The sequence below is a fragment of the Hippoglossus stenolepis genome, chromosome 15, assembly GCF_022539355.2.
Source record: "Hippoglossus stenolepis isolate QCI-W04-F060 chromosome 15, HSTE1.2, whole genome shotgun sequence".
In the NCBI taxonomy this organism is placed as follows: domain Eukaryota; kingdom Metazoa; phylum Chordata; class Actinopteri; order Pleuronectiformes; family Pleuronectidae; genus Hippoglossus; species Hippoglossus stenolepis.
This window is the reverse complement of record NC_061497.1, coordinates 12,697,044-12,716,012: the sequence shown is the minus strand read 5'-3', so window position 1 is coordinate 12,716,012 and position 18,969 is coordinate 12,697,044. Positions and strand designations below refer to the sequence as shown.

The window sequence follows — 18,969 nt, the reverse complement described above, 5'->3', positions numbered from 1 at the left end:
ACCTTTCATACATTAAATGCAGCAAGACATTAAAAATAAGCTGGATCAATAACAACACGTTAGCAATAAAACAAAGACTTAGGATAAAAGCATAAAACTAGCAAAAGGTCTATAAACAAGTCAAAAATAAAAATAAAAAAAAACATTTCATTGATTAAAAACAAGATCATAGAAATAGATTGTGAGTTGTTTCTTAAAACTATCAAAAATAAGGTTACGACGACAACACATTTAAAGCGCACACACACACATATATATTATATAGCCCTTACACGTCATATATACATGAAAAATAATATCATTATTAATAATAATGATAATTATTATAATAGTAATATTAATAATAATAATAATGTAGATATTCACCATATTAATTCTCTTTTTTTTACCTTATAAATGTATTGATTTAAGTGCTGATTCAAGGTCTAAGATAAATGCTGTAAATGTCAGTTTGTGAGTCAAAAAGAATTGCATATAGAATAATAAAGTTGAGTAGATACTCAAGGGCCCCATCTTCTGGTTTAAAACAGTCATACAGACAGAAGTTTTGTTCATAAAACTTCTGTCTGTAGATACTCAAGGGCCCCATCTTCTGGTTTAAAACAGTCACACAGACAGAAGTTTTGTTCATAAAAAAGTGTAGAATGCATTTATATCCTGGGATTAAATTGTCACTAATAATTGTTTAAAATATGTTTTGTGATATTAAGTTTGAATTTACTTCTAATTAATTCTTGGAAATTGGATTCAGCCGTCCAAATGCTTTTGCTCCGCCAAAATCATTTCTCAAGATTTAGGCTGAAGAGACAGAGTGGTACTTGGGTAACTTGGGTATTCATTGAAACCAGATTTATAAAGATTAGTATATTAGAGATTTGTTGCTGTGTTACATGATGTATAAGCTTTGTTCTTAGAACTTCTTTATACGTAAACCTCTCAATCTGAATTTAGGCTTAATGTGACGCAAGATGTTAACGCTGCAGGGAGACGTGTGGATTGTGTGAATGTACACAGCAGCATGATTTTGTTTCTTTTATATGATTGTCGAGATAATTACGCAGCAAATTTAGCATGTTTTCTCTCTAAAATAAATCAACAGCAGAAAAACACATACCCGAGGATAGCATGGGAATCCTTCGATTAAACCAAGCTGAATATCGTAATGTTTGAGGTGAACTATTAATGAGGTGACACTAGGTGTCTATTCCACAGTGGATCACTGAGCAGATGCCTGACTGAAAATGACATGAGAGCTCACGTGATCTTGTGGAACAGTGTATTCTTTCGCACTGAGGTGTCCCAACAGGGTGGGCAAAGTAGGTGATTACCCCGAACTGACAGGGGGCCCATGAGAATGGCTGATCACATTAGTCACCAACAACAACCCATTGTGTAGAGGCCCCCAGGTCCCTTTAACCTGGGGCACTCAAAGTCCCTTGAAACGGCCCTGTTTCTACAGGCTTGGATTTCAGTGGTCACAATGGAGCCACAAGACAAAAGACAACATAATCATCCCCCGAGTGGAGGGATTGACCCTGTTGACCTACAAGCACATAGCAGAGTAATAACAGTACACTTTTTTAAGCCATTGTGACTTTATTTCCAGTATAAACAGTACAGAGTGTTGGTTTTTGCATCATATCACCACTGAGCCATTGTCTGATTTTGTTTTTTTTTAGAAAAAGGAAGCTCAGAGATGAGAGGTGGAGCCATCGGTTCACCCGGCTTGATCTCTACTGCTGCACTGTTCAGAGTTGGTCAGCAGGTGTCAGCCTCTGCACTCCTTAGATGCAAGGTGTGAGGTGCTGGTTTGAGATTACGTCTATTTCACTGGTTGTGCAGTATTTCTACAACTACGAAAATAGATATCTCGACTTAATTTAAAGAGCTCAGCTACTTGCTATGTGAATGTTAATGAATTTGGCTCAAGGGGATTTATTTTGATAATTTACAAATCACATTGTAAAGGAATTTATTAAGTTTTGGTTTGTTTTTTAAGCCATCTCCAATTATTCTATTCGGTGTTAAATAAATCCAGCAGTAATGGCAACTTGTTTTGTTGCCAGATTGAGTAAAAATCCACTGGACGCTTCCTCGTCCTTCAACAGGGCACTGCATCTCGACCAAAATCCATTTTACTTATTAGAAAGTGTGAAAACTACAAATACATATGTATTTATTAATGGTATAAAAACATTTACAATCAGCCAGGTAGATCTTTCTCAACCTGGCAACCCAAGTTGTTCATATAAATGGTTTATAACTGACTTTATGACTTAAAGGCACTTCTTCTTTGACTTATCAGAAAGTGATGAGGTTGAAAGATTTAATAATCAGAACGAGAAAATCACATCATAATTGCAGGCCATAATAGTTTGTTTTTTTTAATTGCAGTGTGTCATTATCATCCCGCACAGTTCTCTTAAGTGCACTCGCACCAGCTGAGAAACGTGCTTATTCATCACCTCTGGAAAATTGACAGCCAATTGAGACAATCCACGCTGCTTGAGTCTGCATTTCAGTATAAGTAGATTAATTACCTTAATTTCCCAGTAGGAGATTTCAATCACTGGTAATTAACGGGAGAACATTGAGTGGTTATTATCATCATCCGTGCACGTCTGATGGCGGATACCACAGAAGGAGGAGGAGGAGGAAGAGGAGGAGGAGGTGCTCACTCCTGCTGAATAGACCAACTGTTTCCCCCCTTCGCACACTTTCACAAGAACTTCAGCAGCAGCAGCAGCAGCAGCGGCAGCAGCAGCAAGAGTGACTGTGTGCGTACATGGAGGAGACACGGGTGCTCTCCACTTCCCCATCCGTCTGCACAGCTCTGCCGCGGGACTAGTAAGAGGAGCGACCCTGTGCACCATGGCCCAGACTTTGAGGCTGTTTGCGGGTTGTTTGTTGTTGATGTTGTCGCTCCTGCCCTCCGGGGCGGGAGGGACGCGCAGCCGGGACAGAGTTTACTATGTGGGGATCATTGAGGAAACGTGGGACTATGCTCCAAGTGGCAAAAATCTGCTCAACGGGGAACAAATCGGAAATGACGAGTGAGTTGTGACACACTGATATGACGTTGATGTTATTATTCAGATTCAGGGTCCAGAATAAAATACAATCAAAGGCGCTAAAAAGATTTAAATAAGCATATGATTGATTGATTTAGATTTATGTTAGTGTGTCATGCTATGCATCATATAATGTATATACTGTACCATAGACTACTATACTATATGATACAATACTATATTATAGCCTACTATACTACTTTATATTCTACTGCATTATACTATACTATTCTAATCCCTCCAAAATCGGTTTATCAGAACATTTCTGCATTTTAAACAAACACCACATGTGATAGTCTTAATACAGAAGAAAATGTGATTCATTATTATTAACATATTCAATATTCACTAACAACTATACCAATGTATCCACAGCTGGGCTTGGTAGTTTGCAGTATTACTACATATTTCATAGAACAGGGATTATTTCATTTTCAGAGTCACTGAGCTGCAAATAAATGTACACATGAGATTTCTTAGGACAGATTTGAAAGTATATAATCCTGCAGCGACAAACATTTCACTCGCACTACATCATCTCAGTCTCTTGTGTAGTAGTCTCATAGCATCATTATAATCAACTTCAAGTTTCTCTATAATCTTGCTTTTTTTTGTGTCAAGTAATTGAATTTGTGTTATCATTTACTCATTTAATCATACACGTGAAATTGACATGCGAGGTGTTGATATTACTGACACATCTGAAGTGATGTAAGTGCTGAAAGATCCCTACTATTAACACAAAGAGTACAATAAGTTTTAAATGAAAAAGTTCTGCACTAAGTCGTCTTGTCCGTGTCTAGACTTCGCAGGGGATTGTTGGGTGCTTAACTGACCGTCTGTTATTTACAGAGGATGGTGACTAACAGTAAATGTCTGCTCTCCTTCCTGCGATCAGCAGCTAGATAAACCAGGGCACGCAAAACATCTGCTTCCCATATAAATCAGAGAAAAGTTTTCATCAGGCACATCAATACTGTTACGTTTTACAAAGTAGATGCATCAGCAGAAAAATGTAAAAGGGTGCAAAGTCTGGACTTTGTGAGGATTTTCTGAATGCCTCCAACCTGGTGATTAGGAACATTTAATGTACGTTGCCTTTAAGTTTTAGATGGAAAGCTGAGCCCAGAAATAATACTATTAACGTGGCCGGCAGCTGTGTTCCTCCGGGCTGTAAATCACATATAGCCAGTGTTATCATTTGGAGTTCAGATGGTAGATTAAGGGATGTTTTTTTTGTTGTTTTCATAATGATCCCTAGTTTAAAAGACTCTCAGAACACTATGGAAAACACACAGCATCATGTACTGCTTTGATTTTCCTGTAATTTAAAGTACATTTTTGGATTCAGATGGAAAATGTAATTTGTAAAGAAGAGATGACAAGGCTTCTTTTCACGGACCTGACAAACACGTGGACTACAGCCCTCTTTCAATCATAATCATGATTTTACTAATCGCGCTTGGATTATTCCAGTTTGCCTCCTCTTCTTAGAGAGAACACGAAGCAACATAAGCTTTACATCCTTACGTAATGCTGGAGTTTTCCTGACTCACTCCTGTGAGGGAGGGTGGTTGATCATGAGCACACAATTTCTCCAACCAGGGGCTTAGTAAAACCCCCTTTTAGATTGTCAGCAAAGTACGACCCATGCATGGATCGACTTAACATTATGCTTTCCATCCTTGTTGTCTTGACTATGTCCTGGATGTGCAGTAGCAAAAATGTGTTTGCCGCAGCTCTTGTAACGGGTCATTAACTAAGAGAAACATGTAATCACAATAGTGACAAGTCCAGTTGCTGGAGAGATACAATTTGTTCTGCAGGATTATAGTGTGAAGAGCTTTGTGACCTGCTCATGTGCGGTTTGATGTGAATTTTCATTAGTTATGGACAAAGACAGTAAAGAATTCAAAAGGTAAAATAGAATTTAATAGAGCCAATACCTTCTAACAATCCCCTTAATTTCAATCAAGCCGCACCAAATTGCACACACTTAAAGATATCAGTCCCCTAAATGTGTCTGATCCATGGCTCCCAGGTAAATTGGCAAAACATTTTCAAAAATACAAGTGACAAATAAATATGCCATCTACCACTTTTTCCAGATTTGAACCAAAGTGTAATGAGTTCTTCCTTGGCCCATGTCCAATCCTTCCACCAAGTTTGTTAGAAATCAGTTGAGTAATTTTTGCGTATTCCGGCTCACAAACAAACAAATAAACCAACGGACAGCAGTGAAGAGGTACCTCCTCAGTGGAGGTAATCAGAGACTTTTGTGAAAGCTCAGTGCTCCACAGTGGTATCACACATTTTGCTATATTTATACTTCACTACTTTTTTATACAGGTAATTGTTTTTTTATATTAAATATTTATAGTTGTATAGTTGGTCACAGGCATGCCGTTTGTATCTTGACACAAAGTAGGCAGTTGCATTGCTGTGACGGTGTATGCAGATATAATCTAGCCCTAATAGATGTGTTTCAACTTGTGCTTTAACATTCCTTACACATATCTGTGCTTGTTGCAAAAATATGATTGTATCATGACAGTGAGATAGAAGTGTGTGCCATTGTGCAATCCTGTTTTGAGAATGTTCTATAATACTTTAAGATGTGCAAACTGAAACAGGATTTGTTGCCATCTCTTTCTCCTCCACCTCCTACACACTCTCCTCTGTGTGTGAATCCCCTGCTGTGTCTGTATCTCCCATGTTTTTCTGTCTCAATCTCAGGCATGCGGCTGTGTTCCTGGAAAGAGGACCCCACCGAATGGGCAGTGTTTATAAGAAGGCCATGTTCCGGCAGTACACGGACGCTACATACAGCACACAGGCTCCCCGCCCTGAGTGGTTGGGCTTCCTGGGGCCAATACTGCGCGCGGAGGTCGATGACGTTATCACGGTCCACCTGAAGAACTTTGCATCCAGGGGCTATTCTATGCATCCTCATGGAGTCTTCTATGATAAGAAATCAGAGGGTAGAGTGTTACACAATATAATACAGTACATGTGATCATAGAAATGCACATATTGTATTTACACACAGAAAGACACTAAATTAATAAGTTACGCTTTACATTACATATATGGTCATTTTTACATCAGCCAAGGAGGTTATGTTTTTGTCCGTGTTTATTTGTCTGTTAGTTAGGAGGACCAGAAATAACTACCTGATGGATTACCACGAAACTTGAAGGATGCAGTATGGGTCAAGAAAGAAGCCATTCGATTTTGGTGCAGAACCAGGATTTTTTAACATTGTAAAATAGGGCGTTTGTTGACATTTTCACCAATTCACCAACGAATAATTCATGGATCTTGTTGAAACAATTATGTATATTAATAGGACTGATATCTATGAGTGTGGGAAATTTGGTGCAGATCCAAATACTGTAAAGATACAGATCTAGTGAATTTAAATGTGGTTTCATAAGGCAACTGTTAGGCATACTGTAGAGACGTGCCCTTAGTTTAAAAATATAATGCAATATGTGAGCCATTGTCAAGAGATTTGGTCTTCAAAGTTATGGCAATACTTTAGACAGTGGGACAATTTGACCACACAGACTCCATCATGAAATATTAACATTGGTTGCATATTTAGCTTGAATAGATATAATCTCTTCTCTCTGTTTTTTTACACAAAAGCTGTGGCTTTGTGTAATGCTGGTGTGTAAATATGGCATGTTGTGGCCATGTGCAGAAAGTGACATGGCAACTGCAATAACTCAGTGACCTACATGGAAGATGTGGCCTCTTGTCAAAACGTCTCTCAAGTGTTCTGACCTTTGCAGCTCGTTGTTATGTAACAAAGCCCCCATCCCCCACCCATTTGATAGTATACATCGTGGTTCAGGAATTTCGATAGTCTTCCAAGAACTCGGAAGTGAAAGTAAAATTTGGTGTTTCCTCTTTCAACAGAATGCAAGCAGGAGCCTGTTGTGTCTGTCTATGAGGCACATGAGCTCAGATAAACTGTAACCAGCTGTTGAGTCAAATAGTTTTAATAAACAGCATCTTGTACAAGAAGGGGGAGAGTTGTGGGCCTATTGACTCTGAAGGGCGCAGTGGTGACGACACACATAAAACTTTGAAATCAGATAAGTGTGTCCTTAATTATTTCTCATCACGAGTGCATATGGGTACAGAGGTCAGTGTGCCCATGACTAAGACTGAGATGTTTATGTGTATATAGATCACACACACGTGGAGGCTGAAAGCTGAACAGAGATAGAGAAGAAGTGGATATGAACATGATTTGTAAAGCTGAACAACTGAAGCATATAGTATAAACCTGTTAGAATCATTTGTTTCAGGCATATTATTTTCTAAATTCTTCCATATCACGTTTTAAACCCTAACCCTTACCATTTAGATGTTGTTCTACTGACATAACAATGAAATCAGAGCAGCAGAGCTGCTCTCTAAACAGACAAATCTCAACATAAACATCTTGTACATTCCCACCAGGGGCACTCTATCCAGATGGGACGTCAAGCAGGTTAAAGGAGGATGACTCCGTTCCTCCAGGAGGCAGCTACACCTACCGCTGGGAGGTCAGGCCAGAATTTGCCCCTACGGATGATGATGCTAACTGCCTGACCTGGGTCTACCACTCTCACGTAGACGCCCCTATGGACATTGCCTCTGGACTTATCGGGGCTCTGCTCACCTGCAAGAAAGGTATGAAGATATGTGATCACTTGCAAATGAAAATGATTTCTGTTTTCCTTAGTCATAGTTACAGTCACCAAGGGCCTTTTTGAACCTGTCTAAAACAAAGATGTTGGGAGACCAGAGGCGAGGAAAGATGAAATGTGCCTCTATCAGTGTTTGGCTACATTAATATATAATATCTTAACCCTGTCCTACATCTATGACCCAGTTCAGACCTTATATTAACATCTATCCAGAGTTATCCCATCCCAAGTGTTCAGTGTTATCTTAGGTAAAGGTCTGAACACACTCAAATCCGTACTGAGATCCGATCATTAAAACCACATTTAGAAGTGCTCTGCGACACATGTGTGAACACAAATGCATCAGGACCCACTACAGTGCACCGTGAACCAAACTTATTTTTTATGCTTCTCAGTGACCATATGTCGATTTGTTTGTAGCCACCGCCACAGTATGAACATTGATTCAGCCCCTCCCGACTCCTCTCTCTCTCTCTTGCTTGCTCGCCCGTGCCGTTATACACAAACACACACACTCAAACACACCTACACACACAACACCACACAAACACAGTGACATCGGACACATCTGTAAACTCAGACCGGGTAAAACAACATAATTTGATCTTTGTGAACACCAGTGACGTTAGTGATTATTCTCATATAGAGCAGGGAAGTGAGATGTGATCACAAGTGATCACAGGAGTCATATTTAGGACACATTTTAGAGCCAGGTTTAAACACATGTACTTGAAGCTGAGCACTTGAACACCAAGTCTGCACAGGACCTATGTTGCATGTTTTTGTATGAGCGCAGGAACCTTGAAGGAGACAAAGCCAGAATCCGTCACAGACTCAGCCCGCAATGATGTGGACCAGGACGTCTTCTTGATGTTCTACATAGTGGACGAGAACCTGAGCTGGTACCTGGAGGACAACATTCAGAGCCTCTCTGATCCAGATGGAGTCGAAGACGACGAAGAATTCAAGGAGTCAAACCTGATGCACGGTGTGTCTTTCAAATATGATCGCAAACCTCATTTTCACTATGCTATAAAAGAAGGTCTCTTTGTTCCTTCCTCTGACCTCGCTCTGTGTGTTTCTCTGTGTTACAGCCATTAACGGCTACATGTTTGGTAACTTGCCCGGGATCAAATTGTGCCAGGACCGTGCAGTAGCCTGGCATTTGTTCGGCATGGGCAACGAAGTTGACATTCACTCAGCCTTTTTCCATGGGAACACGTTGCTCGACCGTGGCCACCGCACAGACGTCCTCAGCCTGTTCCCTGCCACGTTTGCTACCGCTGAAATGGTCCCGAGAGCAAGAGGGAAGTGGCTGCTGACCTGCCAGGTTAATGACCACCTGCAGGGTAGGGCTCCTGACCTTTCACCTCTTTGCACCGAGACTTACTGAGTTGCTGACAGGGGGAGAATGCGTTTTTGTGAGGTATAGTCAAGGCCATTATGTCAGTGTGTGATGTAATGAGTCTTAAAGCTTGTATTTCAAAAGACGCCAGGACCAAAGTCTATCTTATCTTATTTGCTATGAACATACTATGAATAATTGTAAAATAATTCCTTTGTATCATACCAGGCTTTATATAATGTGTTATTCTTATTCCTGTGTTGTTCAAAGAAAGTGTTATTTACCCTCCAACCACACCTCTGGTAGTTTTGCATATTTCAGATCTTGACCTCTCTTTAATATGACGACAGCTACAAGATAAGGGCGTTGAGAGTGTAAACTGAACGGAGTATTTATTATTGATGTATCGTTAAATCTGAACCTCCAGAGTTGGTCTGTGTAATATTATTATAATATATTTTGTGCATGTCTCTTCATCTGTTGCAGCCGGGATGCAGGCCTTTTATGAAGTGAAGTCATGTGACAGTGAGGCCAGCACTGCAGCGGCGGGCGGCATTGTGAGGAATTTCTACCTGGCAGCAGAAAAGGTCCTGTGGAGCTATGCTCCCTCTGAAAAGGACCTGATCAACAACGTGTCCCTCACCGAGGCCGACAGGTGGGCAGACGTGAGCAACACACTGGACTGGAGAGTTCAACCTACTGTAATTAATGATAACACACAGGGTCACTGCTGAGTAAGGGGTGAATCATTATCCAGCCCAATGCACTTCATGAATTCTGCATCAAACACAGTGATCCATGCCAGCTTTCTCCAAACTATTTCGATTATTGGGGGCCACATCCGTGCTTGTTTTATTGCCTCATCTGGTCTGTTCATCACAGTCAGTCCGCCTAATATCCAGTCCTAAACCACTTCTATGATGCAAATCACTTTACAGCTGTAATAAAACTATAACATGTCTCAAAGCACCTAATGTGGAATGAGATATGTGCTTTACAGCCAGGCAGCTGCATATATAATTAGAGCAGAAGTCTGAAATGTCACAGATGGATAGTTTACATGTAGAAAGTACAAGTGCTGATTAGGGCAGATCCTTCCTGTGGTGAGGCAGTTTTGATGTGCCCATCATAAACAGTGTTGATAGTTGTTGTGATTTGTCAAGCTTACAGGATGTACAAACAGAGCACAAGGCAGGAAGTGCGGAAAAGAGAATGTGTTTTTCAAACAGATGGGCTTATAGTATAGAGTAAGTGAGGACTCAGAGCTGTCCCACTGTGATATCTTCAGCTGTCTGAGGGCTTTCTCGCAGACTCTCCGAGCCCTTTATGCACACTTTCCGTACTTCAGCATTTCTGCAGACTTCATTAAAGAGAAATGACCAGTGTTCCCTAGCAATGTGATGTGGATAAACAAACAGGACAAAGACAGGAAGTTAAAAGAAGTAAGGGGCATGTAAGGTAAGAACTACAAAGCAAAACAGGAAATGATAAGTTAGAAGTCCATTGCAATCAAATTGCAAATCCAAACCCAGTCTAAATAGAGACCATCAAAAAGTCCACAGAGTCATTCTAAAGTCCTGCTCAGGGGAGTATCCTATCAGGGACACAATTGTTTACGTTACTGTTCCCTGACCTAACACAGTGAAAGCCTCTCTGACTGTTCAGTTCCACTGTCACGCTGCTGATTCATCCAGACCAAACAGTCATTTCTACCGGTGTTGCCTCTTCTCTGTCTCCCCCCTCCCCTCCGTCTCTCTCTCAGAGCATCAGAGATGTTTTTTGGCAGAGACGGTGGGAGGCTCGGTGGTAAATACGTGAAAGTGATCTACAAGGAGTACACAGACAATACCTTCACCGTTGTAAAATCCCCTGATCCTGGACATTTAGGAATCCTTGGTAAGGCGTTCCAGATTTGGCAAAAACAGATCTCTGCTCGTCTTTCGCCTTTTTCTAGTTCCAGTAATCTTTTTGTTCTATTTGTCCAGGTCCAGTCCTGAGGGCAGAGGAAGGAGACACTATCCGAGTGACGTTCATGAACAAGGCTGATAGAAATTACAGCATCCAGCCTCACGGCGTGCACTATGACAAACTCTCCCAGGGAAGCAGCTATGAGGACGGTGAGGAGGCAGCCACAGATTCTTATTTCACAACCAAGAAACTGTGATATAATTGTTAGATATCAGGACTCAAATTGAGTGATAACAAGGGGAGTGGATCAATACAAATTATGCTGCCGCCGATAATTGAAAAGTTCAGACATTAGCATCTGAATACTACCTTAAGACTGGATTAAATTTCCCTTTCTGTGCCTCTAATGAGGGATCGACTAATACTTTTATTAAGTTTGAGCAAAAAACTCAAAAAGACTCAAAAAATAAAGAATTCACGAGCTGTATTGCAATGAAATATGTTTGAATTTCAGAATACCACAAATTGAAATATGAAAACTGTTGCCAGGCTCAATTTGCAGACACAAACTTTTAATGCGATACCAACTGGCGCCTTAATTTAACCTTGTTTGTATAGTGAATTGTAGGAGTGATATAGCTCTTATTGTTTTTAGGCAAACAGAATACATTCAGATCCGCAGCACCATTTTCTCTGTGCAAGTTTTATTGGTTATATAGTTTTTTGTTTGCTGTGTGACCACAGTACAAACTTAATGCTCTCTGAAAGAATCAAGGTCACTGGCAATGTGAGCAGCGTCTTTGATTCATATGTGTGGGGATTAACAAATGACTGAAGTGATACCAGATCGGATAATCGCAGGACTTTGTTGTACTGTAGGTGTTGACAAGCCCGGCTCCCACGTTGGCCCAGGCGAGCGCTTCGTCTACACCTGGCAGGTCCTCGAGGGTCCGTCTCCATCTGATTCCCTCTGTATCCCCTACCTGTACTACTCCGCCACTGATCCCGCACTGGACACCAACTCTGGGCTCGTGGGACCTCTGCTCGTGTGTAAGAGAGGAGCGCTGACGGAGAATGGAACCCGGGTGCTTATTTATTTTCCCTTTAACGAAATATCTCATGCAGAGACAGAAATCCCCTTTTTAAATAATATTCAACCCACAAATGTTTGCTTTTAATTGATTTATTGAATCATGGATTGACAAGGATTGATTAATGGAATAATTGTTACAGCGCGACTTACATAAAATGAGATTAAATAAAACTTTAATCATCGTTGTCAGGCGATTTGTATGGTGGCCCTGAAGTGCCTCCTTCTAACACGAAGGCAAAACACAAAAGGCGACAACAAATCACCAAACACGTTTTGTCAGCATTTCTTTCCTGTTAAAAACATACACAGTGGAACCGTCCCGACAGACGTCCCTTTGTGCTTTTCTTATTTGTTGTTTTGTGATTTGACCGTTGTCTTACACCTCAGGGCCACCAAGTATTTGAGCCTTTGCAGATAAAATAATGAGGCTGAGGATAAAATGCTGAGAAGACAATATAGTCGTTGATGTTTGCATGTTCAAAGATGCGTTTAAGAGTCTAAAACATCTTGATACGTTTTTAGTTTTCGTGCTGTTACCTGCAGCTGCGGCAGTGTCCTTATTGTCACCTCTGTTTGTGCGTTGCTTCATAGAAAGATGTGGACAAGGAGTTCTTCCTGCTCTTTTCTATCATGGATGAAAACATGAGCTGGTACTTGGAGGAGAATATTCAGAGATTTGGCAGAAACGAGTCAGATATAGATGATGAGGACTTCATCGAGAGCAATAATATGCACGGTAAACAGTGTGTTTGGCTAAGAGTGTGTCGTTTTATCTCATTTAAATATTTCTTATAGTAGCTCTCATACCATTAGTACGATAATTTCAGTACAGTTCCTACTTTTGATGTGTGTTTTCCTGTTTAAATATTCTCGATCATTTAAAGCTGTGAACGGACGCATGTACGGGAACCTTGCCGGACTTGAGATGTGCGCCGGGGACAAAGTTTGGTGGTACACCTTCGGGCTGGGCACAGAGGTGGACATCCATGGTGTTTATTTTGAAGGGAACACCTTCAACAAGCAGAGCACAACACGTGACACTGTCAACCTGTTCCCTCACACCACTGCCAGTGTCTCCATGCAGCCCAACACCCCTGGTCAGTCATATTACTCTTCACATTCACTCAAAGCACATTTCCTCCTTCATATGCCATGTGTCCTCTGACTGCCACACCAAACCCAACACTTAACAACGGGAATCATCAATAACCACTATGCAAACAGTTCAAAGCTTTCTGTTGAATTTATATGATTCATGGGATGTTTGTTGGCTGTTTGGGTTGGTGGAATGTTCTTTCTCCCATTCGAATGACGTCTGCTCTCACAAACCTCAAAAACAAATCCGGAGACAGAAACAGATTAAGTGTCAACGTGTCATTGTGGATGCTGTAAACTAGTCAAATATGCTGAATGTTAGAGTAGTTAAAAAAAAAAAGAAACCTGCCTTTAATAAACATTTATCTTTGTTTTTCCCACAAAAATTAACTAGGTTAAAATGTTCAAAATTGCATCAGCGTCTCTTTTAATTAAAAAAAGAGGCATTATCTTGTTATGTCGTATCGTGTCATTGAAAGCATATTTTGCCTTTTTTCTATATCTTACCTTATCTTACCCTATCTTACCTTACCTTCACCTCTTTCCATTCCTCTGTCAGGTGTGTATGAAGTGAGCTGCAGAGTGACTGACCACTACTCAGCTGGCATGAGGCAGCAGTACAGAGTCGACTATTGCCCAAGACGTCAAGTGAAGCACACACACAACCACACCCACACACAGCCAACTAAGATTGTGGAGTATTTCATCAGTGCTGAAGAAATCGAGTGGGATTACTCACCCGAGAGAACCTGGGAGCTGGAGAAGCACCAGGTCACATCAGGGGACAGGTAATTGTCAATGATCGATGTGTGTGTGTGTGTGTGTGTGTGTGTGTGTGTGTGTGTGTATGTGTGTGTGTGTGTGTGTGTGTGTGTGTGTGTGTGTGTGTGTGTGTGTGTGTGTGTGTGTGTGTGTGTGTGTGTGTGTGTGTGTGTGTGTGTGTGTGTGTGTGTGTGTGTACGAGCATGATAATTGTAGGATGATGCATTTCAGTGTCAGAGCCGGAGCATGTGATTAGTAGCATTACTTATTGCTGTTTGTTAATGGGAGCAAATTGGCACATGTCTCCCAGTCCAGGCAGCACTTTTGTGGAGAAAGGGACGAACAGCATTGGATCACGCTATAAGAAGGTGGTGTACAGAGAATACACAGACGACACCTTCAGGGTTCAGAAGAAACGGCTGCCCAGTCAACAGCACCTGGAAATTATGGGTAAATTCAGCTGCACTTTGTGTTGTTTGGTGGAAAAGACAGAAAAGGCTGAAGACAACGTGTGTTCTCTCGTCCCCTGTAGGACCAATAATCAAAGCAGAAGTGGGAGAGCAGATCGTGATCTCATTCAAGAACAAAGCCAGTCGTGAATACTCGATTGGTGCACATGGAGTCAGAGCCAGTGGCGCGCACATTCCTGTCAAACCTGGTGAGAGTAAAATTGGAATAAAATAAGTTAAGTTCAAAGTTTTCTTACAAAAGTTGGATTGACTTTTGTTTGTCCTGTGTTCTCTTGTCTTCAGGTCACATACTCGAGTTGACCTGGGATGTTCCTGTAAGATCTGGTCCAGGGGCCTCGGATCCTAACTGCATCTCTTTCGCCTACTACTCCAATGTTGATTTCATTAAGGTACATACACTCCGTAGACAATCACAGTCACATCATGATTCACCGTGTTGCTGTTGTAAGGAAGTGTTTTCTTCTTTGGGTAGAAGATTTACTGCATGCTTGTGACAGAGCAGCTTCCTTTGTTTATGTTCAGGATCTGTACAGTGGTCTGTTGGGGCCTCTGGTGATATGCAGGCCCGGGACTCTGCGGCGCGGCGAGGGGGGGCCCGACAGACAGAGGGGTGACGTGGAGAAGGAGTTTGCTCTGCTCTTTATGGTGCATGATGAAAACCAGTCCTGGTACTTGGACGACAACATCAGGACGTACCTCGGCGTCGAGCCCGATGCCGTCACGTACGACGATGACTTTGAAGAAAGTAACAAAATGCACGGTGAGAGATAAGAAAAAGGAGGAGGGGGTGTAAAAAGAACCATCTAATCTATTATAAAAATGAAGATTTATGGATTTTCATGAGAAATTATGAGTGCTGCTCCTATTTGAGACAAAACTAACCTAGCTCGACCCAAACCTCTGTTTTGTGTCCGAAACCAAACCAAATCTGATGTGTTCCCGGATTACAGACATGTGTAGTGTCAAAAATCAAATGGATAGCCCAGCCAACGTGATCTGATTTCAAATCTTTTGTCTGAACTTGGTTGATGGCTCCCAGTGGGCTTGGGTCGGCTAGCCACACTCCAGTTGGGATTGGTGTCAACATGTAAAAGGAAGATCTGTGATACTGGTTTTCCTTTCTGAAAATTGTTTGAGTGTGATTCTCTGTCTGATGATGTGAGTGTGTGTTAATCTCTATAATTGAATGTGTATATTGAAGGGATCAATGGTAAGCTGTACGGTAACCTCCATGGACTGGTGATGATGCAGGGCCAGAAGGTCGACTGGTATCTACTGGGAATGGGCAACGAAGTGGACATGCACACCGTTCACTTCCACGCTGAGACTTTCACCTACAAGGTAACTTACAACACCAACGAAAAAGGATTATTATTATTTTCTTTTAATAAAAGAGTGTGAGGCAATATTATTTATAAACAAATACCACTGGTTTTATCTGGGAGTGGGGCTGCAACAATGATAATAATGACTTCTACATTACATATCAAATCATTTAGCTGATGTGATATATATATATTTTTTTGTATAAACACCAGAGTTGATGATGGTTATTAGACATCATCATCTTAACCAAGGTGTTGTCGGAAGAGATGTGTTTTTAGTCTGCGGCGGAAGATGTGTAGACTTTCTGCTGTCCAGCTGTCAATGGGGATCTTGTTCCACCATTTTGGAGCCAGGACAGCAAAGAGTCGTGATTTTGTTGAGTGACTAACTCGCAGTGAGGGAGCAGCAAGTCGATTGGCCGATGCAGAGCGGAGTGGACAGACTGGGGTGTAAGGTTTAACCATGTCCTGGATGTAGACTGGGCCTGATCCGTTCCCAGCACTGTACGCAAGTACTACTGTCTTGAAGCGGATGTGGGTAGCCACTGGTAACCAGTGAAGGGAGCGGAGGAGCGGAGTAGACCATCCAGAATGTAGCAGCTTGACTGCTACATTCTGGATGGGCTGCAGAGGTCGGATGGCACTAGAAGGCAGACAAGCTCGGTCTTGTCAATGTCTCGACTTTCTGAAATCACTTTGGTATTTCCTCATCTGCTCACTCAGAAAGTGTTTATTTCCTCTTTTTTGTTCCCTTTTGTTGTACTGTACGCACCGTGTGCGTGTGTGTGTGTGTGTGTGTGTGTGTGTGTGTGTGTGTGTGTGTGTGTGTGTGTGTGTGTGTGTGTGTGTGTGTGTGTGTGTGTGTGTGTGTGTGTGTGTGTGTGTGTGTGTGTGTGTGTGTGTGTGTGTGTCAGACGGACCGCGTCCACCGTGCAGACGTCTTTGACCTCTTCCCCGGGACCTTCCAGACTGTGGAGATGGTGGCCGGGATCCCAGGGACTTGGTTGCTCCACTGTCATGTGACTGATCACATCCACGCCGGCATGGAGACCACCTTCACCATCGAAGGTGCGTATGCCTGTGTGTGTGTGTGTGTGTGTGTGTGTGTGTGTGTGTGTGTGTGTGTGTGTGTGTGAATGGAAATGAACAGCAGTTAAAGAGGATTTGTCAAACATCTCACTTTATGTCTTTTTCTTTTCCAGAAAACTCCTCACATGGTAAGCACCCAAACATTACATATTATTAATAATTATTGTCAGTTCAATTCTGAATGAATTTGATGTAACACTGTACCACCTAATCTGAAACTTCAGATTGTCTGAGGGAATTTAAAACACACATTATTACATTAAATAGCTTCCATTACAATTATATTAAGGGTGATTTTCTTAAACAAATTTGTATTGAAGCGGAAATGCCTCCTGTCTCTGACTTCCCTCTCAACATGTTTCCTTTCCCCAGCAACAGAAACGAAAGGCTCCATACAGACGCTGCTCCTGCTCTTACTCTGTTTCCTGGCCGTAGGTGAACTGCACTGATAAGAGGAGTCTAACACTGGATTGTGTGTAACCACCATAAAGCACTTCACAATTCCAGGGACAGAAATCACTGTTGGTGTGTTTGCTGGAGAATATGAACTCTATGTAAATATCAAACACTGATCAGACCAGTTAAGATTCATCTGCGACTGTGCAATCGTGTTAAAAGCTCGGGATCGTATAACATTTGTTAGGACTGAAAGAATTTTTATTTAATATTACAATTCTGTGGATTTTTCTACGTTTTTTCTGTTTTCTGACATGTTGCACTGTGTTTGAGCAAAGCCCTGCGATACCAAATATTTTAATACAGTTTTGAATGAGCAATGAACAATATTGTTTTATATGTGTATTAGTGGTTATTACCTCTACCAAGGAGATGTTTTCGTATGCATTTGTTTGTCAGTCTGTTTATTTGTTTGTCTGTTATTTAGCAGGATTACACAAACTATACTTGACAGATTTCCGCGATACTTGGTGGACGGATGTGACATCAGGGTCAGAAAGGAACTGGATCTGTATCAATTGGCGGATACAATGATTTTTTTCACTTCCTTCCACATTTCCGTTTTCAGAGAATAATTCATGGATCTTGACGAGAGAGGGAAATATATTTATGAGTGTGTGTAATTTGGGGCAGAACCAAATAAAGATCTGGATCCAGAGAATTTAATCAGAATCAGAATCGGGTTTTATTGCACATACATGGAATTTGCTGTGGTGTGTTAGTGCAATTATAAACAAAAACAAAAAATGTATGTAAAAATAAAATAAAAAAGTATACTCTAAGCAAAAGATAAAAAAAATACTATAAGCAAACAAAATATACTATAAGCAGGAGGACTTGTGCAACATGTACAGTTATTGTTTTTTGTAAAGTGTCTAGTCTAGTGGTTTCATTCGGGGACTGTTGGTGGAGGGGTATGCTCTCTGAAAGCCCCTCTAGTTTGTCCTTCACGTGCTTTTCCTCTGACACCACAAGGTGGAGTTAAAACAAATTGAAAATTGCAAGTTGGCTAAATATGCAACACAGTTCAACAATTTTTTTTTTTGATTTTATGACAGCAAACATGTTATACTCAGATCCACATGGAGAATAATACTGTGTGGAAGTGTTGAGGTCTTTTTTTTTTTTTACATAATTAATTCTTTGGGACTTTTGTTACATATCACACAATTGCACCCTGTCTTGGAAGTGTGTGATATCCTGTGGTAGCTGATCAGATCAATCAGTGTCTTTGATAAGGTTTAGGAAATAAAGCACTGCACCAGATTAGCTGTATATGTTGTGGGTGATTTGTAATGAGTTTGTAAATAACTGTTAAATCAGGGCAGATACATCCACTGCAGCATCAGCAAAACTCAGAAAAGATCAGCTGATCATTTAACGTCTGATACTCAGTCTGACTGGTTCATCTAGGACTGATCGATCAATAGATCAAATGCTCCATCAGCAGATTAAAAGCAAATCCGAATTTCAAACTTGGTGGGGTTGTTTTTACCTTTTATCAGGGGCATTGATCACAGTAACAGCACAAATTACCATATCAGTGTTTGTTTGGATAGGTTGACTGTTCACTCAGCCATCGATTAGCATATTGATCACAGTTTCAGCATCACGCTCTGTAAGTGGACAATCAACAGTCTCAAACTTTGAAA

At 41.1% G+C, this 18,969-nt stretch overlaps 1 protein-coding gene across 2 annotated transcripts; it reads left to right on the top strand.

Moving 5' to 3' along the window:
* Positions 1-2,705: 2,705 nt before the first annotated feature.
* hephl1b (hephaestin-like 1b) lies at positions 2,706-18,583 on the top strand. Of its 2 annotated transcripts, XM_035178133.2 has the most exons (20): positions 2,706-3,053; positions 5,808-6,052; positions 7,545-7,757; positions 8,571-8,762; positions 8,869-9,123; positions 9,606-9,774; positions 10,882-11,015; positions 11,105-11,236; positions 11,907-12,112; positions 12,712-12,856; positions 13,005-13,217; positions 13,775-14,003; positions 14,288-14,427; positions 14,510-14,635; positions 14,730-14,836; positions 14,970-15,207; positions 15,649-15,788; positions 16,687-16,840; positions 16,975-16,989; positions 17,234-18,583. In XM_035178133.2, exons 1-20 carry the CDS (start codon positions 2,872-2,874, stop codon positions 17,308-17,310), a joined length of 3,312 nt encoding a protein of 1,103 aa, XP_035034024.2. In that variant the 5' UTR covers positions 2,706-2,871; the 3' UTR covers positions 17,311-18,583. The 2 variants fall into 2 exon arrangements, with proteins under 2 accessions (XP_035034024.2, XP_047199505.1); XM_047343549.1 differs by lacking the exon at positions 2,706-3,053 and having other exon boundaries at positions 5,912-6,052; positions 6,226-7,757.
* Positions 18,584-18,969: the final 386 nt, after the last annotated feature.

Excerpts from the sequence above, each read along its gene's own strand:
- hephl1b (XM_035178133.2), top strand. The coding sequence starts at position 2,872 with ATGGCCCAGACTTTGAGGCTGTTTGCGGGTTGTTTGTTGTTGATGTTG. Across the intron at positions 3,054-5,807 it reads GAACAAATCGGAAATGACGA|GCATGCGGCTGTGTTCCTGG; the intron begins GTGAGTTGTGAC and ends TCTCAATCTCAG. Across the intron at positions 13,218-13,774 it reads CATGCAGCCCAACACCCCTG|GTGTGTATGAAGTGAGCTGC; the intron begins GTCAGTCATATT and ends TTCCTCTGTCAG.